General features: G+C 59.9%; 9 protein-coding genes across 9 annotated transcripts; 5 read left to right on the plus strand and 4 right to left on the minus strand.

The window, feature by feature from the left end:
* Window positions 1-575: 575 nt before the first annotated feature.
* PLICBS_008656 (uncharacterized protein) lies at window positions 576-3,344 on the plus strand (the record flags this gene model as incomplete). Its single annotated transcript, XM_018324886.2, has 2 exons — window positions 576-1,504; window positions 1,568-3,344. The coding sequence occupies 2 exons, from the start codon at window positions 576-578 to the stop codon at window positions 3,342-3,344; spliced, it is 2,706 nt and encodes a 901-aa protein (XP_018176280.1).
* A 743-nt stretch (window positions 3,345-4,087) lies between these two features.
* On the plus strand, window positions 4,088-5,210 carry PLICBS_008657 (uncharacterized protein; the record flags this gene model as incomplete). The annotated part of the gene is made up of 2 exons (XM_065601432.1): window positions 4,088-4,133; window positions 4,189-5,210. The coding sequence occupies 2 exons, from the start codon at window positions 4,088-4,090 to the stop codon at window positions 5,208-5,210; spliced, it is 1,068 nt and encodes a 355-aa protein (XP_065457504.1).
* Window positions 5,211-5,513: 303 nt separating this feature from the next.
* On the minus strand, window positions 5,514-6,870 carry PLICBS_008658 (uncharacterized protein; the record flags this gene model as incomplete). Its single annotated transcript, XM_018324885.1, has 4 exons — window positions 5,514-5,670; window positions 5,721-6,342; window positions 6,400-6,660; window positions 6,723-6,870. 4 exons carry the CDS (start codon window positions 6,868-6,870, stop codon window positions 5,514-5,516), a joined length of 1,188 nt encoding a protein of 395 aa, XP_018176279.1.
* Window positions 6,871-7,438: 568 nt separating this feature from the next.
* On the plus strand, window positions 7,439-10,048 carry PLICBS_008659 (uncharacterized protein; the record flags this gene model as incomplete). The annotated part of the gene is made up of 2 exons (XM_018324884.2): window positions 7,439-7,510; window positions 7,580-10,048. 2 exons carry the CDS (start codon window positions 7,439-7,441, stop codon window positions 10,046-10,048), a joined length of 2,541 nt encoding a protein of 846 aa, XP_018176278.2.
* Window positions 10,049-10,222: 174 nt separating this feature from the next.
* On the minus strand, window positions 10,223-11,062 carry PLICBS_008660 (uncharacterized protein; the record flags this gene model as incomplete). The annotated part of the gene is made up of 1 exon (XM_018324883.2): window positions 10,223-11,062. One exon carries the CDS (start codon window positions 11,060-11,062, stop codon window positions 10,223-10,225), a length of 840 nt encoding a protein of 279 aa, XP_018176277.2.
* A 540-nt stretch (window positions 11,063-11,602) lies between these two features.
* Window positions 11,603-13,705, minus strand: PLICBS_008661 (uncharacterized protein; the record flags this gene model as incomplete). Its single annotated transcript, XM_018324882.2, has 1 exon — window positions 11,603-13,705. The coding sequence occupies one exon, from the start codon at window positions 13,703-13,705 to the stop codon at window positions 11,603-11,605; it is 2,103 nt and encodes a 700-aa protein (XP_018176276.1).
* Window positions 13,706-14,668: 963 nt separating this feature from the next.
* PLICBS_008662 (uncharacterized protein) lies at window positions 14,669-16,097 on the plus strand (the record flags this gene model as incomplete). Its single annotated transcript, XM_018324881.2, has 2 exons — window positions 14,669-14,912; window positions 14,968-16,097. 2 exons carry the CDS (start codon window positions 14,669-14,671, stop codon window positions 16,095-16,097), a joined length of 1,374 nt encoding a protein of 457 aa, XP_018176275.2.
* A 1,713-nt stretch (window positions 16,098-17,810) lies between these two features.
* PLICBS_008663 (uncharacterized protein) lies at window positions 17,811-20,040 on the plus strand (the record flags this gene model as incomplete). Its single annotated transcript, XM_018324880.2, has 5 exons — window positions 17,811-18,362; window positions 18,421-18,605; window positions 18,656-18,734; window positions 18,785-19,458; window positions 19,530-20,040. 5 exons carry the CDS (start codon window positions 17,811-17,813, stop codon window positions 20,038-20,040), a joined length of 2,001 nt encoding a protein of 666 aa, XP_018176274.1.
* Window positions 20,041-21,321: 1,281 nt separating this feature from the next.
* On the minus strand, window positions 21,322-22,572 carry PLICBS_008664 (uncharacterized protein; the record flags this gene model as incomplete). Its single annotated transcript, XM_018324879.2, has 2 exons — window positions 21,322-21,545; window positions 21,756-22,572. The coding sequence occupies 2 exons, from the start codon at window positions 22,570-22,572 to the stop codon at window positions 21,322-21,324; spliced, it is 1,041 nt and encodes a 346-aa protein (XP_018176273.2).
* Window positions 22,573-22,920: the final 348 nt, after the last annotated feature.

The raw sequence follows: 22,920 nt of genomic DNA on the forward strand, positions 1-22,920 counted from the left end.
CATACTGCCGGCCGCCCTTCAGATTGCCTTCTAGACCTTGTTGTCATGGGCCAAGCTCAGCCCAGCCCGTTGGTGCTTTGTACTTGTGGCCTCGTCTTGGATCCTCGGTGTATTTCTCTTCTGGGCCCTTGTTAGTTCACTTTCCACCTCCCTCCCAACCATCCTTCAAAAGAGACCCTTCCCCGACTCCACGACTTCCACACCCTGCTCCGCGTTCCTGGACTCTTCCTCTGGTTCGTGTTCCTGGCTATCGACCTTGTCAGTGGATACTCGACAGCACTGTGAAGGGAGAGGCGATATCCTTCTCAGCTCGAGCTTGAGTCCCTCGCAGCATCATCGACCGCCCTCCACCGACGTTTGCAACGTCTCCCGAGCGGGACATGCCAACTCACCGTTCCTAACACAACCTTTTCGATTTCCCAATGAGTGCCTTAACCAGCCTAGATTCCCGACAACGCCTGGTACCTCCGGACAGCCCGCCTGAGCTGGCGAGCCCCGGCGCAACTTCCATCTCCTCCCGCTCTTCACCTTCCACCGAGCAGGCCTGGGCTTCTCACGCCTCCGCCTCCCTTCCCATGGCCAACTATGACAAAGGCCCAGCTGGCGATGTCTCAGCAGGAGCTGCTGCACCCGAGAAGGCCCAGGATCGGAGAGATTCCACGGGCCAGACTGCCCCGCGCCAGCAACTGCCGTCCTTGAGCAGCCTCTTTGGACCGCCGTCGTCCTTGCGGTCGCTTCGCACGCCGACCGACCGTGACGGCGCCTACCCGGCTCACTCGCCTCTCGACAGGCCTCGGGCCTCACCTGGTGTTGGCAACAGCAGCCTCAACTCGTACTTTCCCGCAGCTACTTCGCCCCCCGTTTCACAGCCTCGCAGCACCTACGATGTAAGGTATGATACGGAGAGGCAGAGCCTACACTCGCTCGCTCGCACGTTTTCTGCGCCGCGCTCGCCAAATTATCGCGATCATTCGCGCTCTGATGTTGACGGCAGGAAGTGGTCGGTCCACCATGATGCGGGCCGACACGAGTATTCCTTGGGGTCTCGCGACGTCTCGTTCCGGTCTCCTGGAGACCCGGCACGAGGTCACTTTTCTGGATCGAAGGACTCCGGCCTCGAGTTCTCTGAGCCGAGGCCGATTCACGGCAGCTCAAACCCGCCGCCCACTCCGAGCAGCACCGTCACGTCTGAAGGGATGCCGTCGAAGGATGGGTTGGGCCCTAAGATCTGGACAGGAACCCATTTCCTTCCACGCTTCGTGCGGGCTGCCGAGGTCCCAGGCGAGGGCATGTGTTATTTCTATGACGATGGCAGCCACTGCAAAACGGTCATCGATGGCGAAGCTGTGAACGCTCACTGGGGAGTGACCAAGGCGGGCAAGCCCCGCAAGAGATTGGCAATCGCCTGCGTCACCTGCCGGGAGAAGAAGATCAAGTGCGACCCCGACTATCCGCGGTGTGTTCAGTGCGAGAAGTTTGGCCGAGTCTGCAAGTTCAAGAACGCGTAAGAACAACTCATGCACCCGATCTCGGATATCGAGGGCTGGAAATGCTGACATGGCGATAGACCGAGAGGGGGACACAACACATCTCCGTCGACGCCTCCTGCTGAGCTCGACGACGCACACCGGCTTGGTGGGCGCTCGCGACACCATGACGGAAGGATATCCGAGAGCGGATCCAGCCCTCCTGTGTCCCCTCGGGCGGAGAGCTCCCCGGATGGTGGCTACAGCAAGCGGCTTAAAGTTGGTCCCGAGTCGTATGTGCCCAACGGCGAACCAGTCATGTCCTCGTCCCGGCCCCTGGACCACTCGAAGGCGACGCCGCAGCCGCTTCATCGCCCTCCTCCCGAGATCCTCCCTCGAATTCCCGACGAAGTCCTTTCTCGTGCTTGGAGCACTGATCCTTACGGGTCCGATCCGGAGTCCATCAGTGCCGTTCTCACTCAGTTCTTCGGGCAGGTCGACAACACCATGATTATGCGTTTCTTTCCCGAGAAGATCTTCCGATCCTGGGTCTCTTGCCCCCCTCGCGAGAAGACGGCCGAGGACCTGATGGTCCTCTACAGCGTGCTGGCCATTGGTGTAGCGCTTTCGGGTGGCCCCAAGCACATCGCCTATGAGTACGCCCAGGTAGCGTACTTTGCGCAGAAAATGACGACTACCGCGTGCCTGCAGCTCGTCCAAAGCCGAATCCTCCTCGCAGTATATCATATTTCGACGTCACGACCCCGGGAAGCCGCCGAACTCATCTCGTCTGCTGCGGCCACTGCGGCGTGCTTGCAGCTCAACCGTGAGTTGGAGAAGCCAAGGGACGAGTTGTTGTCGGCCTACCCCTTTGGGATGAACGGCATTGGCTACTGTGAGGCTCGACGCCGGACCATGTGGTCTCTTTTCATGCTGGAACGACTGAACACGCTGCTCCCCGACCGCCCGATCATGATTCACGCCGAGGATATATATGTCCGGCTGCCGGCTGATTCCGAGAGCTTTGAGAAGCAGGTCGAGGCCGTGGTACCCATGTTTGACCCGGACGAGTCGATCGTATCTAAGCTTGCGGAAAAGTCCTCGGAAATCACTGGCTACCTTATCGAGATGACGCACATTTGGTCCACCTGCCAGACTGCTATTTCCCGGCTCGCGAGTCGGACTACCGCCTCAGAAGTCGACTTGGCGAGGGCTCAAACGATTTCGCGGAGGGCCCGCGAGTGGCACAACTCGCTGCCTTCCAGGCTGATGTTTGGCGGCTCGAACCTGGAGTCGGCAGCCTTCTCAGGCAAAGTGGGCTCGTTCCTGACCATGCACCTTCTGTATCACCACACGGTAATCGGGCTGAATCGTTATCACCTCGGAGCCGCTCGCCTCCCTACTGATGGGAGAGCCAAATACCTCCAGGAGTGTCGGGAGCATGCCATGGCCATTCTCGACATAACCAACTGCCTCGACCGTATTCTCCGTGTTCGGCCGACGATTCTGAGCACTCCGCCACCTGCCATGTCAATGGCAATTACTGTGGCAGTGGACGTCCTGACGGCGAGCGGTTCCATGGCGTCCATCAACGAGCTTATTCAAAGCATCCGGGTCGCCAAGACTGCCGTCGACAGCATGGGCAAGGTCTGGGAGCACTCCCTCGTCGCCAAGGAGGCCATCGAGCAGCGGCTGCAGAAGTTGACGCAAATCTACCACAACCAGGGCTCGCGTCCGAGCAGCCCGACGGAGGGATATCGGGTGGTGCAAAGCAGCGAGGAGCCTCTCGACCCGAGGCGCCTCCAGTGGCAGATCCCCGAGCCCATTGAGAAACCGTATCCCATGGATATGGATATCGTATATTCCACGCTTGCTTGAGCATGTATATATGGCCTTTCGCAAGCGTTCGACGTTTGCGGAGGATTGTTGTTTCTTTTTTCTCTTGCCTGGTTCTCTCTGGTCAATGCATAGTTTGGCGTTGTGGCTGCCGTCAACATGGGCAGCGGAGTTCCAACCGGAGGTTTCCTGGGTTTGTTTTTCCAATGCATGAAGGGTACGAACCAGCGAGACGGCAGGTCATCATGGATGGACGCGACATGCCTTTCTGTTGTATGCTCTTCCACATTTGTATCATGACGGATGAGGAGCGGAAGTTTGGGATTTATCATTTGATGGACCTGCGGCCCCTTTGGCCAGTGGTCGTTCAGGAGAGGCAAGGCTGTAGATGAGTGGTTGGTTGGGCGGCAATCGCCTCAATGACGAAGATGAAGAGCAAATGGTTTTCGTATGCAGGAGATAACCTCGCCGTGACAGATTTACGAACGTGGCCTTGTAAGTCGAGGAAGTCGGACGATGGGCATCTCCGGGCCCTTGCCCGTCGCCCCTGCCGTACCCTGGCAGAGTGGGGCGTGTCCAACCGGGCCAATCAGTCCACGTGATATGTCCGAATGTGGTTCAAGCATTCAGGGTGTTCCTCTCTCAAGTCAGCTCAAGCCATCACCCAAGCTCACAATGCCCATTGAGACGATCGACAACTCTTGACCACCCAGTGAGCCGCGAAGCCACGCAAATGCAGTAACGCACGCTGCGCGCCAGAGATACGATGGGTGCATGGCCCAGGCATGGCTTTTCCCGATAAGCCAGCGGCGCACCTGCTAGGGTCCAATGGTAAGTGACGAGTCAAGGTTCGTAACGTTGAGCGCAGCTAATAGCTCCGTCACAGGACCTGTGCACGCGCTGGCGTACTCTGCGTCTCCGGGGACCTACATCTTGACAGGCTCCGCGGACAGAACAATCCGCCTATACAATCCGTTCCCAAGCACCTCCGTACCCGAGGTGCGGCCCTCCGCCAAGCCCGCCATCCCTCAGGGCCGCCTGATCCAGACGTACGCGGCTCACGGGTACGAGGTCTTGAGCCTCGACGTCGCGAGCGACAATGAGCGCTTCGTCTCCGCGGGCGGCGACCGGTCCGTATTCCTGTGGGACGTGGCCACGGCTGTGACGACGCGGCGTTTCGGCGGCAACGCGCAGGGCCACTCGGCGAGGATCAACTGCGTGAGCTTTGCCGGCGACGGGGACTCGCTCGTCGTCAGCGGCGGGTTCGACACCACGGTCCGCATCTGGGACACCAAGAGCAACAGCTTCAAGCCCATCCAGGTACTCGACGAGGCGAGGGACAGCATCACGTCGCTGGTCGTACGCGGGCCAGAAGTCGTGGTGGGCAGTGTCGATGGCCGCGTCAGGAGCTACGACGTGAGGATGGGGCGCTGTACCACGGATGTGCTGGGCGCGAGCGTGACCAGTCTCGACATGACCAAAGATGGGCGGACCATGTTGGTAGGCACCCTGGACAGCAAGCTACGGCTGATGGACCGCGACAAGGGGACGTGCCTCAGGGCGTACTCGGACCCAGGCTGGAAGAACGAAGAGCTGCGGGTCCAGTCTCTCCTCGGCGGGAGGGAAAAGTATGTCGTTACGGGCGACGAAATGACTGCTGAGCCGAACGCAAGTGGCGACGGGAGGATATGGGCGTGGGACCTTATTTCCGGCAAGCTGGTGGCAAAAGTCACGGTCCCTTGGGGGCCACAAGGCTTCGAGCAGAGGAAGAGGGTGGTTGGAAGGGACGGCAAGGAAAAGCCACGAAGCAACATCGTCAGCTGCATGGCATGGCGGGACGGCGGCTGGGGCGATCAGTTTTGTGTCGGAGGCACGTCTGGTGTCGTGACGGTATTCGGTGCATTATGATATGTGCCTGAGCCAGATATACGGTACACCCCCAACGTCAAGACGTTCCTTCGTCAAGATATTCCTGGTCTATATGTCCCAATACATGACGCTGCGGCAAAACGTCCCTAGACGGCAACGCTTTGAACGCAGCCAACCCCGCCTTCGCGCCGTTAAACACCTAAATTCGACAATGCTCTCAACACACTCATGCCAGCCGCATTAATTCCGTTGTGGGTTGCGACAGACCACGAGGACCGCATTAGTTCCAGAGGCGAGGGTGCCCCGTTCGCTCTTGTTGCTCGCAAAATAAAGGACGAGGAATTAGCCCATGCCCACGTACTTGAACCAGTTGGGCCTGCAGTCTTCCCGATGGAGCCAGGCCTCGCCGTCTGTGAGGCGGCCGGTGACGCAGCCCTTGCACTTGGGCGAGTTGGGGCAGTTGAAGAAGGGGATGTGCTGGTAGCCGATGTCGCGGAACCTGTCTCATATTAGCGGCTGCTTGGAACCAAGGTTTGGTCGAGTACGCACCAATGCACCCTGCTCGCGTCTTCCCAGAGACCGAGAGCAATGCTGTGAACAGGAGCATCGCCCCAGCGTTCGTAGAAGAAACCACCCGCACGGTCAAGGTGGTTAAAGTAGTCGTCGTAGACCTGGCTCCTCCAGAAGTCCATGTCGGCCACCTCAAAGTTGCTCCAGAAGTGACAGGTCGAGTACCCCTGAGCCTTCTTGTTGTGATCGGGTCTCCTGATATCGTCGGTAAGCCACTTGAGCGCGGCGTTCTTGTGGACGACGTGATGAGGATTGTCGGCAAGGAACTTGACCGTTTCAGGCCACAGCGTCGGCAGCGTCTTCGGATCATCGTAGAGAGTGATGGTGAAGCCGTAGGTCTTGTTGTTGTCTAACATGTAGGCAAAGACATCATAGTCGACGTCGCAGAAGAAATGCACCTTGGGCTCGACGCGCCAGTAGTACCGAATGTCTTTCAAGGCAGGGTGCTTGTAAAACATGCCGCTGTTCCATCGGCACATCTGGTGATAGGATATTTTCTTGGCATACTGGACGCCCGACTCGGCGAGGACAGATGTGGATTCCTCGTATATAGCATCGTCGATCCAGGACGGCGTAGCCCAGTGGTCTTTGGGGATGAGCTCTGTGACGGCGTAAGCATCCGCAGGTGAGCACGGTCGTCACGAAAGGATATACGTACCGTAGTTGCACTTGGCCTTGGTAACAGCCTGTGTCTTCGTCTTGAACTCTTCGGAAAACGGCTCGTCGTTGAAGAAGGTCCATGGGTAGTTAAATTTGCCGTTCCACGTCCGTTCGAGATCCGCCATCGACTGCACCATATCATCGACCTCGCTGTTTCGGACCAGCGCCAGCAAGGTCGCAGGGATGCGGGCGCTATCTTCGGCATCGGGTGCGTACTTGTCGGAGACGCGGCGGAGGACGCCCTCTGGCTCTCCGGTGGCTAGACGGAAGGTCGTGTCAGCGTGGCTTTTGCGGTGGAAGACGGGCAACGGGGCAACTCACGATCCAGGGTGGGATCGCGCTCAAAGTTTTGATACCGCGCGCCGGGGCCACGTATCAGGCCATCGGGCTTGAAGATCTGATAGAGGAAGAAGCACCAGACGACGGCGGCGAAGAAGAGCAGCGCCCGGACGGGCCGCGCAATCGCCATAGCGACGTTGGTTCCGCAGCGCGGGCCTCTGCTGCTTGGGGCGTGCAAAAATTGGCAATCGCAGTGCCTCAGAGGGCCATGAACCGGGCGGTGAGGAACAGGTGCGAGGCTGTTCGAGGTCTCGGGGCCGTCGATATGTCGGGGCGCAATGGCCTGGGGATGATGGAGAGCTTTGGACACGACGAGGCCTTGGGTGTCGCAACTGGAAACGTCAACGGAAAGTAGTGGGATGAAAGCGTGATAGGGGCCAAGGCTGAGTCCCACAAAAGAAATGGCCGATCCTAGCCAATGTGGGGTCTCAGGGGCGCTTCCAGACGCGCCAGAAAGGCTTGTGACGCGGCACAGGAGCCCTGTGGAGGTCCCCTGCTCGGGCAGTGGTGCTGCGCGCTTCGGGTGTGCTGCGCCGCGACGCGCCGCGCCGTGCTCTCCAGGGCTGTCATGACGCTGAGACGGGGGCATCTCATCCCACCTACTTTGCTTCCATCCTGCAGATGCACCGCGCTTCGTATCGGTAGCCCTCGCCCCATCTGCCGACAACAGCACGCGTCCCAAAGATGGGAGCCTGGCCATGGCATTTGCTGCACGACTCGCGCCCCTGACCGAGGAGCTTGTCCAGGCCCTGACGCAGTTGTCGCCACAGGTAGGTGCTGGCGATGCCGCAATTCCCGACCATAACGCATCATGCTTGTGCTGACTCGGCGGACAACAGGCAGATTCCAAACGCTTCAGCGCGACCCGGGACACCGCCCTCCGCGCCCTCAAGTCCCATTCATATCTCCGCACGAACCAATTCGACGTCGAGCGCAACTTGGACGGCTTGGAGGAGCGCTTTCGCGTCAACCACCGCGATGGCCTGGCCGATGCTCTGCGACAACGACGAGAGGCCCTGAGCCAGCACCCCTCGGATTGGCATCCAGAGATTCTGTCCTTGCTCCTGGAGCTCTCCGACCAGCCCACCTTCAAAACGAGGCTGAGTGACGTTGAAGCGCTCGGGCAAGATGTCCAAGACGCGAGCGTGCGACTGCGGTGGGAGGACCTCGCGAAGGAGGATGGGTGGGACCAAGACGCGGACCTGTGGAAGACGATAAACTACAGTGACGATTCGGACGACGAGGAGTACGAAGAAGAATCGTCAGAAGAGTCCGACGCGACAACCATCCCGAACAGTAGCGAGCCGGTTGGAAGACTGGCGCAGGACTTCATCATCCACCCCGACGACAAGGCGGCGCTAGAGGCGGTCCAACGGGCGCAGGCATGGAGGACGACGACATCGCCCGACCCCGTCGGACAGTCACGTAAAGTCGCAACATCCGAGTCTCAGGTAGTGCGGGAGGTGCTGTTTATGCTCCAAGGCCTGGACAGCACGCTCTTCGACCGCAAGGGCTCCGCCGTCACAGCCTTTCAGCTGACGAACCTGGCATGGGAGACGCACAGGGCGTTGATGAACACATTCTCGACATATGGCAGACAGCTCCGCATCTTGCGCGCGTTTGCCAGCCGACCAGAGAGAGTGCCTCACCTGCAGGCGCTGCAAGACTGCATCTCCAGACGTCTTCAAGTCCTCGACGGCAAATTGTCCGAGATTCAAGTGCGCCTCGCTTCGCCTACGGATGAGGTCATAATCAGCCTGATCGCAATTCGAAGCGAGCTTTTGCCATGGCTAGAGCCTCTCTTTGTCCTTTCCAACATCATCGCCCAAGTCCAGGACGGGTCTCGGGCGGAGACATTTCGCTACCTCGAGCTCATGTTTGACGAAGCGGGAATAGCGCAGCTCACGGGCAAGCTCGACACATACCGGTTCCTCGCCGAAGTCTTTGTCGAATGCTTCAACGTCTACCTGAGGCCGATACGTCAATGGATGGACCAGGGCACGTTGCTTCCCGGTAACGAAGTCTTCTTCATCACGGAGCCTGCCAGCGACGTGTCAATGTGCGACACCTGGCAGGACCGATTCGAACTGCGCAAGTTAACAGACGGATCGCTGCATGCACCAAAGTTCCTCAAACCAGCCGTGAGTAGGATATACAATGCTGGAAAGAATATTGTCGTTCTGCGACTGCTTGGAAAGCAGAGCGCAGTACTGTCTCCGCAGACGGAGGCCGAGCCACCGCTTGACTACAGCGCCATCTGCCCCCCAGGATTCGAGCTGGCCCCCTTTGCAGACATGTTTGGCGCAGCGTTTAACCGATGGATCCAGAGCAAGTATCGCAAGACATCGACGACGCTGAAGAACGCCTTGTTCAACGACTGGGGCCTGGGCTCGTCGCTCGACGCGCTGCAAGCCTTGTTTCTCATGTCGGACGGTGCAGCGGCCGGATCGTTTTGCGAGAATCTCTTTGGGAGGATGGATGCGGCGACGGCTTGGCACGATCGATACGGCCTCACTGCTGCCGGCAGCGAGGCGTTTGCTTCGCTCGTGGACATCAACCGGCTGACCATCAGCGTTGACGCCGCCGGGAGACAAATCTCCGTCAAGCAGGCCACACAGTCCGTCAAGCATTCATTACCGCACGTCCAGATAGGCTACAAACTGCCTTGGCCAGTGCAAATGATTGTCACCCGCGACAGTATCGGCCACTACCAAGCCGTCTTTACATTTCTATTACAGATCAAGCGGGCGCTGCATGTTCTCCACGCGCCAAAGATCCTTGACAACCTCCAGACAGACGGGCAAAGATGGGACGAGCGTGCCCTATTCTATTCCTCACGGAACAAGCTCCTGTGGTTTTGCACCACGCTGCAGACGTACCTGGCGACGCTTGTGCTGGAGCCGGTGTGGCGGAAGATGAGGCTTGACTTGCAGGCCGCGGATGATATGGATGGCATGATTGCTGTGCACGCCGGGGCGATGAAGCAGGTGGTTGACGAAGCGTGTCTGGGAAGCAGGCTGGCTCCCATTCATGCGGCCGTGCTCGACGTGTTGGACCTGGCCTTGATGCTTGAGGATGGGCGACGCAGTCAACAGGCCGGTGCGGCGTCGGTGTCTTCGCAGCCTGGTGGTGAGGTGGCACACCGAGCCGCGCTGCAAAAGATCTCAGCCGAGTTCGATAGAAGCCTCCGGTTCATCACCGGCGGGCTGCGGAGCGTCGCCCGCGCAAGCAGCACCGCGCAGTCGGCCAAGTGGGATACCTTGGCGGACATGCTCCATACCGGAGAGTTGGCAGACGGACGGGCGTGACATGTAGCCACCACGAGACAGAAATGATACCCCCCCTTTTCCTCCGCTATCCCTCCCACATCGTGAACCGCCCGTGCCCATAACCGCCTCGCGTGATGCCACGCCATATCGTACCATGTCCTGTCCTTCCACGCGAAAAGCCTCGCGCGGCACCTTGCCTGCGTGCCTGCCTGCCTACCACCCGCTCCGTAGCCTCTCCGCAAAGAACTTCATAATGGGCAGCATCTCCTCCCTGTCCCTCGGCATGGCGACGTCCCCCCTCCGCCAGCGCACGACCCGCACGTCCCGGAACTCGCGCCGCACGTAGTCGCTCTGCTCGCCGTCCAGCTGGCACACCAGCGCGATGGTGCGACACTTTTCCCGTGCGGAACGCGTGCTCACCGATGAGGGCGGCAGCGGCCCGCCGATGGACACGACGCCCTTGAAGCTGCTCCTGTCCACCCCTCCGCCGTTGTCGTCGGTGCCCGCGGTGGTGGCGGTGGTGGTGGTCACGTCGACGACCTGGTTCTCCTTGGCCAGCGAGGCGGCCAGCGCTAGGGCAAAGGACCCGCCCTGGCCGAAGCCGAAGAGTAGCACGTCGGAGAGCTCCCATCCGCACTTGTCGATGAGGACGCCGCGCACGAGGCCCTCCATGACGAGGCGCGTCGCGCGCGTGAACCCCGGATCGGCGTCGATGTCGCCCGTCGCGGGGTCGATGGACAGGTCGTCGCCCCAGTGGAAGTGTCCACCTGCTCCTGACGCTGCTCCTTGCGTCACAGCGCCGCCGCCAGAGTCGATATCATCCGACAGCAGGCTCGCCGGCAGGACGGCCGTGCCGCGGACGGAAATCGCCAGCACGCCGGGGAGGTTGACGCTGCGGGCAAAGGACGCGAAGGGGGCCTCGGAGTCGCCCAGGCCGTGGAAGAGCACGAGGATGGCGGTGGTGGACTCGCGCGGCGAGGGGAAGTGCAGCGCGTGGGGGAGCGTCGCCGCGAGGGGCGCGAAGTCGGCCTCGGTGGGTATCCGCGGCGGCATTGGCGGCGGTGGTTGCTGCAGCTGCGGCTGCGGCTGCGGTCTCTGTGGCCTATAGTCTGTGATTTCTTGGCTTTGCGGCCTTTCACCCCAGGTGGAAGTCGTGCTGGATGGGCTGAGTTGTCGGAAGATGCGTACGTTGGTGGTTGCGCGATGCCGTGTTGTGGGTCGTGGACTGTGTGCGATCGATTGAGCAGTAGAGTATGGATCAAAAACCCGGCCTGGCAATTGCAATCAGATTAAAGGGCGGGCTGTCAATGTCTACACCGGATGAAAAAGTAAAGTCGTTGTGAGGAGGGTTCGAATAACGTGGGATGCAAGCGTGACGTTGGCGATGAGACAGCTTCGAGGTGGAGATGTGGGACCGGCACTTCGTACACCCAGGCCCAGTGAGATCCAGTTACTTCGTACGAAGTACAAGACATCAAAGTCACGAGCAGCTCTACCATACTTAGTACGGCCCCGCATAAAGATTCACTTCTCATGTGATATTCCAAAAGACACAGAAACTTCTAGGTAACCTCGCAGGCATCAGTCGTCAACTCATCGCCGCAGCCTGCCCTCCCCCTCTATAGCACTCCGAGCCTTCACGCGAGACGGCCCGGGCTGCATCTTCTTCCAGTCGCCGCCCGCCGTCCACGTCCCGGCCTTTGTATAGTCGCCGCTATCGCTGCCGCTCATGAGTGCGAACCGGAAATACTCGGGCAGGTCTAGCGTGCTATTCCGGGACCAGACGAATTCCTTCTTCTCGTCCTCGTCGCCAAAGTAGGAGCGGAAGCGCTCCACGTCGTTGACAAGAACGCTGATGCCATCGTACCGCTTCGCTTCGGGCACCTCCCAGCTGAAAGTAATGTTGGAGAGCGCCGCAGTGTTGTTGCTAAGGTGAATGATCGGGTCGTGAACGGTCGGAAGCAGCGTGCCCTTTTGCGCGTCGCCCTGCAGCGCCGCATCTGTTTCCAAAAACGGGCCAAAGCCCCAGCGTGCGATGCCGTTGATAAACAGCCCAACGAGGAGGCCCTGATACAAGAGCGAGGGCCGCATCTGCATGCTGGTTCCGGGCAGCAACAACAGCGCAAGCACGAAGTGGTGGATGCGCAGATTGAGCCCCGGCAGCAAGAGAGATATGACGATGCCGAGCAAGAATACCAGGTAAAGCTTGATGTACTTTCGGAACCGTGCTTCCATGCGGAAAAACCACACCTGGAACGCAACAATGACGACGAGGAGAATGATGATGATGGCCAACGCTGCCTTGGCGCCCGGCTGCTGGTTCAGATCATGCGCAGTGAGTCGCTGGATCGGGATGAAGTCGAGTGTGTAGTTTGTCATTGCGCCGACCCAGCAGCCTCCCAGCCACAGGACCGTCTTTTCGACCTGGGCTGTCAACCCCGTGAGCGTGCGGCGTACGCCCATCTTGTCGAAAATAACCCATGACGTGAATGCGGCAGGGATAAACTTGCCCAGCACGTTCGAGAAGAGCGCGGTAACGGTCTTAGCCGTCGGCGGATCCAGCGCCATGCCGACGGTCCAGAATATCCCGGTAAAGACGGGAAAGAAGAAGAGCGCTGGCGAGGCCGTGAACAGTGATAGCACAATGGTGAAGGTCAGTGAGATGCCGAAGAGCGACCACCGGGTATCGCTGGATGAGCAGTCAACTCCAGGCAGGAATTGAAATGACAGCGGAAAGTACGAGTCGAAGCCGACGCTCGTGAAGCCGTTGCGCTGCGAGGCGACAAAGTCTTGCTGCCGGCCCACGAGCTGCACGACGCCGCAGCCGCCTTTCTTGTTGGTGATGAGACCCGCGTGGATGGCCGAGCCGCAGATGAAGGAATCGCCACGGTACGTGGCGAGTTCGGGGTGCACGTCGTTGGACGGCCCGCCGACGACGAGAGGCTGATATATGACCTCCTGGTCTCCCACGGCGCGCGGGTTGAGAACCAGGTACTTGTCACAGCTCGCAGGGCAGCGAAATGCGAATCCGCTGTCAGCAAAAGGCCGGCACTGGCTGCCATCGATGCCACACTCGTTTCCGGCGTCCCAATACGAGGTGCCGCATCCGATGGCCTGCGGCGCACCCCATCCAGCGATTTCGCTGACGATGGTCTCCTTGCGCTTGACCAGGACGAAGGCAATCAGCCATATCGAGAAGAAGAAGAAGAGCAGCCAGGCGCGTTGTTTGCGTCGGGGCAGAAAGCGCTCGACGAGCCACAGCGGATACTCTTGCACGACCGGGAACAAGGGTTTGATGCGATATGGCTGGGCGTTGGGCGGGCCCTTGGACCACTTGCGAACGGCCCGGATGAGGCGGCGGACGGGATATGGCACCCACTTCCAGCGCTTCCAGGCATGTTCGTCTTGCACGAAGCGCGGCGTCGGGGGATCGCTGTCGTCGTCCTCGACGTGGAGAGTGTTGTCGCTGTCGAGGGGCGCGTCGGGGTGATGGCGGTCGTCGGGATGGCTCACGGTCGGGGCATCCTGGGCATTGGCAGGTCCGCGCCCGCGCGAAGCTCCGCCGCCGACATGGATCCCGTTATCGATATCCCCGTCCGTGCCGCCTGTGGCTTGGCGTCGTTCCGATTCAGTCATGAGAGGCTGGTCCTCGTCGCCGCTGTCGCCGTCAATTGCACCGTCATGGCGATCGACCATGGTGTCTGACGGACGGTGCTAAACAGGGCAGAAGAGGAGGCGGATGCCAACACCGCAATACGAGCCGGCCGCGGACTCGGACGCTTGCGCGGACTCTGGGCGAGAATGTATGACAGATCAGCGCTAGGTCGGCGGCAACCGCACGGCGGGTGGGTCAGACGCTCGTTGCGTGAACCAGACGGATGTAGCGCCTGCCGGGGAGGGCCAACTGCAGGAGCAAGCAGGTCGGGGTCGAAGGCGATGCGATGGCGAGCGTTCGTCGACGGCTGCGCGGCGATGGGGAGAGAGAAGAGGAGGGAGATGCGTGGCCTGGAGATCATGTGGTGTTGCGTTGCTCAAAAGAAAAGACAATGGAGCCTTACGCGTCCGGTGGCAGGAACACAAAGTCAATCAATGGAAGCCTCCTTCCGCCGAGCGTCCCGGGCATCGAATACGCCAACGTTGGCTGCGGCCCGACTGCCATTGGCCATTGGCGGCGGGCTCAGTGGAGGTTGCGGGCGAACTACAGGGGGGTTTGCTGGTCGGTTGCGGCACTGCAGAGAGCCCAGTGGCAGGTGTCTCAGCCCACGGGCAGCCAAGGCCGCGATTCAGGGTCCACCGGCTGAACATCGGCAGCGCCCGCCAACGTCTGCCATCTGGGGCACACTGCCGCCGATGGCGTTCTGTGGGCAACCATCACGACTCAGGCACACTGACACCGAATTTCTCACGAGGTGCCACAGCATAGGGCCCGGCTGGGATCGACGACAGTTCGCATACAACGGCAAGCACTTCCGTAGCCGTTCTGGCAATTGGACCCTATTTCGAGCCCTTCAGCCACATTCTCAAGATTCAAGAGGACTGGCAGAGAGACGCCTGCTGTCCCCGTGCCAAGGCAGCCCCTTCTCTGCTGAAGCTGGCATCTCAGACGCTCGATACCGCGCAACTCACAACCGGTTCACTCAGACGCTCAGCCATGCCAACATGACGGACGCTGGCCCCCAAGATCCCCACGTCATGGCCGCTCGCAGAGTCTTTGAGATCCTCGGCTCAGCTGCCGCCGATGCCTGCACCGCACGCCTCGGCCGCATCGCCTTTGCTGGCAGACGCGTCATTGACACGCCAAACTTCACAGCCGTCACCTCACGGGGCGCCATTCCTCATCTTACCCCTGACAATGTTGGAAAGCATACGTCTGTAGATGCCACGTACATGGCCCTGGAAGACTGTGAGTGAGATGCCACGCCCCGGGTTAGCATGAACCTAACGGCGGCCATGACCAGTTGTGGAGAAGAAGGAACCCCCGATATACAAGACCCCAGCCGGTGAAGCGAGTAGGCTGCACAGCTTTACGGCCATGCCCTCAGATAGGACGACGATAATGGGCGCGAGGCGCTGTCCGCCAGTGACGACGCCGATGGGCAACAACGCCAAGTCCGTCACCCTCTTCACATCCACGGGCTTCTCCAGCGTCACAATACCACAGTACGCTGCAGCCATTGAGGCGCTGCGGCCGGATGTGGCTATTCCCCTGGCCGATGCGCTGCATACGAGCCCCACGCCCAACTCCAAGAAGCTCTTCAAAATGGTGGAGCGCACCGAGGAGTGGCTGGACGAGCTGCTGCAGCACTTTGGCCCTGGTCGCGACAAACTAGACGCCTTGGGGGTGTCTCTGTTCGCGCCGGTTCTCCCGGTTGAGCACCCGATCCAGTGGGACTACCTCAGGCACCTTGCCGAGGACGTGACGGACTCGCTGTCCGGGTTGGCGGTATACAACGTCGCCCTCTTGCCAGAGCTCACCTGCTACCAGCCCTTTGCGTCTCTGCCCAAGCTTTCGCTCGATCCGCCAAAGACACCACACGATATACTGCGGCAGATTTCACTCGGCGTCGACATTGTCACGGTGCCGTTCATAAATACGGTCTCGGATTCTGGAATCGCCCTCACGTTTGCCTTTCCGCCACCAAGTGCGAACCCCAACGATCTTCTCCCGATGGGGGTAGACATGTGGTCTCCAGAGCACGCCACGTCAGTGACGCCCCTGGCCGACGGCTGCAAGTGCTACACCTGCACGCATCATCATCGCGCGTACCTGCATCACCTGCTTAATGCCAAGGAAATGCTGGGTTGGAACTTGCTCCAAGTCCACAACCACCATGTCGTCCAGGAGTTCTTCGCTGGCGTTCGCCAATCTCTTGCCAACGGAGCAGCTGCTTTTGAAGAAGACAGGAAGCTGTTTCTCGCGGCGTACGAGCCGGAACTCCCGGAGGGAGCGGGTGAGCGACCTCGGGCGCGCGGCTATCACTTCAAGAGTGAGGCTGGGCAGGAGAAGCGAAACAAGCCCAGCTGGAAGGACCTTGATGCAAAGGCTACGAACGGAAGCATTGAGCCTGTAGTAAATGGGCTTCCGTAGAATAGATTACACATTCTATGCGACACTCGGAGAGCATGTACACGTATGGTATGCGCGGTGCCAGAACGGGCTGGGTCGCGGGCACACACGTGCGAGTGACACACACTAGGGCTGACGTAGATCATTATCCGGATGCGCGATGAACGTGCACGAAATGCATGTAACCGCGTCAAGATGCACCTTTTGCCGCGCGGACCACGGGGGGTGCGAGGAGCAAGCCGGTTGGGGCGTCTGTGCCCCGCGTGCTCTGGCGAGACAAGGTACTGCCAAGATGGGGATAAAGACGAGGCGGTAATGATGCATGCGAGAGGCCAAGGTATGCGGGATAAACGTCTGTGGTCTGGGTGGACTTGTGATACTAGTACCTCACCTGGTGCTTGACGTTGTGCGACTATCGACTGTGTTGGGGGCTCGGCTCTGAGGAGTTGTAGCTCGGTGTGGGATTGGGAAGCTTGCCGGGGTGCTATATCACTCTCACACAACTGGCAACCCAGTGGACGAGCCGATGAAAGCCCGCCGAGGAGCCCACGAGGTATTATGCCAAGGCATTTGTCTGTGAAAAACGAGCGACGAAAACCTAGAAATTCGAATCCCAATATGCCAAGGTAAACGTGCTATACCCGTGACAATTGGCAGAGTCGCTCCCCATCCACCTTTCCCTGACCCGTCGCAAAAGCTTCATTCAGCAGCACATGAGACTGCAGAGCCTTGCAGCGCAGTACCGTAATAAGGTACACGTTGTGGACCAGCGAGATTGTCAGTCCCGGGTCGTGGCCGAACTTTTGCTTCAAGCTTGAAGTGTAGCTTGAATAGAGGGTTGGCAACGGCAGCAAACGCCACCCAATGGGGCGCCGACATGTGCCCACGGGGCGATCGTAGGCCCCCCGTGGCGGCGCTCTAACCGGCATAAGCTCATGCTCTAGGCCTCCGATGGTGGAGGGACCCCCTGTAGCGGTGCCTGCCCCTGCCCCTGCCGCCCGTTGGCCGCAGCCCACCTTGGTCGTCCTCCGTCTCCACTCTCCACTTCCATCCCATCCCCGTCCTTTCCTCGTTTATTACATCCATCATCACCACTGCACGCTCGCCAATGTCTTGGTGCAGCCATTGTCCAGCGAGCCTGCATGTGTGGTGCATAGTGCCTGCCCGGCGCGGGACCGTCCTCTCGCCCACACCCCCCCGCCCGCCGGCGAACAAGCTCAACTGCTCGGCGGCGCGGCACGTGCTCCTGTCCCTGGCGATGAAGGGCTCACCGTGACATCGCGTCCCGCCTCGACGGGAACCGATGGGAGGGTCAGGACTCGCTGCCCGCGCAACGGAGCCTCGCGAACGGCTCGGCTGCCTGCGCCTGATTCGCGCCGCCGACGACACCCATGGCCGGCCAAACGTGGGCATCTGTCCGGCGTCCCGCCGCGTGTCGTCCATTCGGCTGATTCCGACCCTCGTCTCGGGGTGCAACGTGCGTCGTTGCTCGTATGTACGCGAACCCGGGTGTGATCGTCCCTTTTCCCCCTGCCTTCCTGCTGTGTTCTGCGCGCGGACCCGTCGCTCCCCTGCCGCTCTTAAAAAGACATGGCCGCCCCTCGCGACCCGAGAGCTCTCCTCCTTCTCTGGTCGTGAGCCGCGCTCGTGTCTTCCTGTGTGTCGCATCACTCAGGGTCGATTAGCTTCGTCTTCCGTGACACCAATTGGCATACGGTAGCAGCAGCATTCAAGATGCTCGCCAAGCTCAACGTCGCCGCCGCCGCCCTGGCCGCGGTGGCCTCGCTCTCGGGCGTCTCGGCGCAGACCTACCAGCGCCTGGGAACATGCCCCACGCTGGGCTGCGTCCTGCCCCCGGACCAGAGCGACTTCCTCCCCGGCCAGCTCTTCGACCTGCGCGTCGAGGTCCACGCGCCCGTCAACGGCTCCGAGGCCGCCCACGACGGCAAGCCCGACGAGAAGTTCAAGGTCACCATCGCCAAGGGTGGCGAGAAGCCCAAGGACTTTGCCAAGGCGTTCGGTATCCAGGAGCCCAAGCTTGAGAAGTGGTCGTTCAAGTGGTACGAGGACCTCTTCGCCGAGGACAAGAAGACGCCCTCGGTCGTCAACGTGGCGTCCAAGGCCTACCGCAAGCTCTCCCTCAACGAGCCCGGCAAGTACACCGTCACCCTCGAGTACTATGGCGGCGAGAAGACGACCGCCGAGTGGACCGTCCGTCCTCTCCAGAAGAAGCGCAAGGCCAAGAACGTCATCTTCTTCATTGGCGATGGCATGACTACCAACATGGTGCGTGTTCCGTGCCGATGTCGTCCCTGACACGGAGCTTGACGCTGACCTTGTGCAGATCACCGCCGCCCGCCTGCTGGGGCACAAGAGCATCAACGGCAAATACCAGACTCTGATGAAGATGGACGAGTTCCCCGTCCTGGGCCACCAGATGACGCACTCGATTGACAGCTTCATCACCGACTCGGCCAACTCGGCCTCTGCCCTGTACTCGGGCCACAAGAGTACCGTCAACGCCATGGGGTGAGTCGACTTCGTTCCGTGGACCGTGTTACTGGACTGACGATTCGCAGTGTTCACGCCGACTCGTCCCCTGACCCCTTCGATGACCCCAAGGTCGAGACCATTGTCGAGATCTTCCGCCGCATTCACGTAAGACTAGCCCTGTCCCCATCGCGGACTCATAGCTAACAATCTGTCAGCGCGGTGCCTGGGGTGCCGTTTCGACTGCCTTCATGGCCGATGCCACCCCCATTGCCCTGACCGGCCACACCCGTCGTCGCTCGGAGTACGGGCCCTTGATCGACCAGGCTCTCAACGGCATGACCAACTACAGCTGGACCAAGCAGGACGGCCCAGACGTCTTCTTCGGCGGCGGTGCCGAGCAGTTCTTCCCCGGCAAGGGCTCCTACCAGGGCAAGGACTACTACGCCGAGTTCGCCAAGAAGGGCTACAGCATCTCCCTCAACAAGACGTCGCTCCTCAAGGCCGACAACAGCAAGCGCGCCCTGGGCATGTTCTGCCAGAGCACCATGCCCGTCTGGCTGGACCGCAACGTCTACACGGACAACCTCAAGAACTTCAAGAACGACCCCAAGGGTGGAAAGGAGCCCGCTCTCGACCTCCCCGGCCTCAAGGACATGACCCTCAAGGCCGTCGACATTCTCCACAAGCGCGGTGGCGACAAGGGCTTCTTCCTCATGTCCGAGGCCGCCTCGGTCGACAAGCAGATGCATGCGCTCGACTACGACCGCGCCCTCGGCGACCTGCTCGAGCTCGACGACACTGTCCGCGCCACCATTGAGAAGCTCAAGGAGCTCAACGCCCTCGAGGACACTCTCGTCATCGTGACTGCCGACCACGGCCACGGCTTCGAGTAAGTTTGCCCACCTTCCTGGTCTCTTCCCGTGTGATGAAGCGCGACGACTGACAGCTTGCTTTATCCAGTGTCTATGGCTCTGCCGACACCGAGTACCTCTCCAAGCAGGATGACGAGCGCCAGAAGCGCAACGCCATCGGCGTGTACGAAAAGTCTGGCCTCTCGCAGTACACGACCAAGGCCAAGGGCATCGAGTACGGCACGGGCGTCAACTTCCCCACCAACTGGGAGCCGCGGTACGCCATCGCCGGCGGCGTGGGCGCGGCGCCCGACCGCCGCGAGGACTACAAGGTGCACAAGTCGGGCCCGCGCGAGCCCGCCGTCAAGTCCAACGGCGAGTACTTTGTCAACCCGGCCGACGCGCCCAAGGGCATCGTCATCAACGGCACCCTGCCCACCAGCGAGGCCCAGGGCGTGCACTCCCTCACCGACGTGCCCGTCTACGCCCTCGGCCCCTGCCAGGACACCTTCAGCGGCACGTTCAGCAACGTCGACATCTTTTACAAGATTGCCAGCTGCCTGGGCCTGGCGCGCGAGCACGAGAGCGACTGCAAGCCTAAGCCCACCAAGAGTGCGTAGATGGATTAAGTTGCGAAACCTTCGCTCGTGTTGAGGGTGTAGGGGAGGTGTGTGCAATGGCAGAGGCGTTGAGAGGAGCGGGTTTCGGTGTGTTTTCTTATACATATATACATACGTAATTGGAAGCGTTGGGGTTTCCGAGTAGAGAGGTGGCGTGTAGCAGTAGAGACGATGATGATGATGAGACGAGGTGACGAGATGCTGTAGAACAGAGAGTCAGTACGTACATACATACACAGAATGAGAAACAACAGTCTTGGGGCGCCATGGAGAGAGAGATGCCTGCCGCTGTCACACCGTGAGGCTGTACCCTGCCACAGCAGGCTTCCTCGCCCATCACTCGAGACGTAACCAATCTTCACAACATCCACTTGCCATCACCCAATCCACAACATGCACGCACGCTCACGGCTCGCTCCTTGACTAGCATCACATTCCATGCTAGTAGTAGTAGTAGTAGAAACCCAACCCCCCACAGAGGAGATAGTTACAGAAGCAAGAACCCTGAAGTGCAACCCTCGTCCGCTCGCTCCAAAAAGAACAAGAAAAAAACGAAAAAACCAGGAGCCCATGTCGCGCAAATCAGAATCCCATCCCCCCAATCCCTTGACTTTTCTTTGAAAAAACAACTCCAAACACCACAAGAATGAAAAATATCCACCATCCTGGAGGCTCGCAAGCGCAGAAACCAGAAAAAGATCCGTCCTGATGGTCGTTTGGTTTTTGTTTTGTTGTTAATTCACCCGCAACACCAAAAACAAACTGTCCACCCAAATTTCTCTCTCTCTCTCTCTCTCTCCCCTCCACTTCCCATCCGGCAAGAAGAGCTTCTGCTGGAACGGCGGTGGCGGCGGCGATGGCGGCGGCGATGGCGGCGATGCGGCCTCTCCGGCGAATTCCCCAAGAGGGATCGAAAATTAACTGGATAAAGTCAAGGGGAGGGGAAAGGGGCACACGATCTGGTGTGCTATAGACGCGCAACGATCGGGCGAGACCTAGACGAACAGAGAACAAGGTCGCGCAAAACAACACCAAGAAAAGAACCGCCTTTGCAAGAACGCCAATGTCAACCAAACGCCTACGCCAGTGCCGAATCCAAGAAGACTTGGAGCTGAGTGCACTCCTGTCCCATGTCGGGGACGTTTCCCATCCAGGTCGGAAGAGACGTTGAAACAGACAAAAGAACTCGGAGCGCGAGTCGGGGGGTACGGGAACTCACATCTGTAGCTGTCTTTTTTCTTTCGTGTTTGTGGCGGATTTGTGCTCTCTTCGAAAAGTTGTCTAGGCGCGGCGGCCATGGCGGTCCAGGTGCTGGAGGGGAATGTCGCGGCCCATGCTGGAGCACAGGCTGACGGAGGGGGATCGTGGGACGAGGCTCTGCTCCTGTTCGGAAACGGGAACGACGGCGAGGTAGTCCTCGAAGAGGACGAGGCGGGCCGAGAAACCCAGCTCGCCATAGAGGCCGGAGCCGCGCTCGGGGAACGAGTTGATGCGTTGAAGGCGGCCTTTTTGAAAACAAAGGAGAAGAAGGAAACAAAAGTCAGCGCGAGAGCAAAGTACAGGTCATGTCTTGAGCGGCCGAGGGTGCGGGTTCTTGCAACGTTCCTGTCTCGAGGGGAAGGAGGAGGTGCTTTAGCAGATGTGGTAAGGCACACCTGAACCATGATGGGCGAGCCAGTGACCAGCCGGGTCCTTCTAGGCCGGCTTGGTCTGACCCAGGATGTTCAGCATGGCGATGAGCTCCGTGGTGTCGAGCTCTTCGGTGGCTTCTCCCTTGGGGCCGTACTGGATGCTGGCGGTGTGGAACCAGAGGGCGTTTTCCTCGTAAACGGCGAGCTGCTCGGCCGCTTTCTTGAGACCACCCTTGCGAACGCCACCTCCAGCAATGATCTGGAGCTTTTCTCCAACGCGACGGCAGATGTTGTCGATCTTATCGGTGTTGTCCTGGTAGAGACAGCCGCCGACGTGGTCGCCCGCGGTGAGAAGACACTGGAATCCGAGATCAATGAGCTTCTCCGCCTGGCGAACGGCGTAGGGAGTCGCAGCGATGGGGTCAAAAGCGCGGTGAAAGACGCTGCCGAAGGGCTTGGCAGTCTCGACGAGGGCCTTGCAGATGGTCTCGTCGACTTCGGTGCGGCGAACGCCGTCCATCTGAGGGTCAATGTTGTCGAACTCCTGAATTGCGCCAAAGACGAAACGGTCGCCGTCGGCGGCGTTCATCAGGCCGCTGTTCTTGAACTCGCAGATGGAAATGATCATCTCGGCGAGCTCCTTGGCCGAGTAAATGAAGTCGGGCTTTCCTCCGCCAGGCGGACCACGGGGACGGATCATAACGTGAACCGGGATCGTGAGCTTGCGAGGGTGGGCACGAAGCTTCTTGAGCTCCTCGAGGGCGGGGGTGAGGCCGCCTTCGTCATACGAACCGCGAGCGTTGAGTTCGATGCGGGAGGCGCCGAGAGTCTGGGCCTTGAGGGCGGTCTCGGCCGAGAAGGCAGCCACCTCGAGGTGGACCTTGCGGATGGTGAGAACCATTGCGAAGCAGGATTTTCGGTCTGATTCTGAAAAGGCTGCGGCGAATGAGTCTCGGCGGTTGCAAATGTTTGCTGGGAGTCTGAGGTAGGCCTCGGGGCAAAGGTGATATGCCGGGAATGTGTAGATAGGGGTACGGGCGATGTGCTGACGCACGGTCTTGCAGGATATCGAGCGTGTCGCGAGAAGGGATTGGAGATGCTCGTTGAGCGAACGCGTCGGAGGCACAGGTGTTTGGGTCGATGGTGGTGTAAAGGAGGAGAAAAATCTGAACAGACGGGCGGGCTGTTCGAGGTATTTATACGGGACCCGGATCAGTAGATCTGAACGCGTGTGCGTTTCCTAGGTGAC

Source organism: Purpureocillium lilacinum (assembly GCF_023168085.1).
Source record: "Purpureocillium lilacinum CBS 284.36 DNA, scaffold_6, whole genome shotgun sequence".
Lineage (NCBI taxonomy): Eukaryota > Fungi > Ascomycota > Sordariomycetes > Hypocreales > Ophiocordycipitaceae > Purpureocillium > Purpureocillium lilacinum.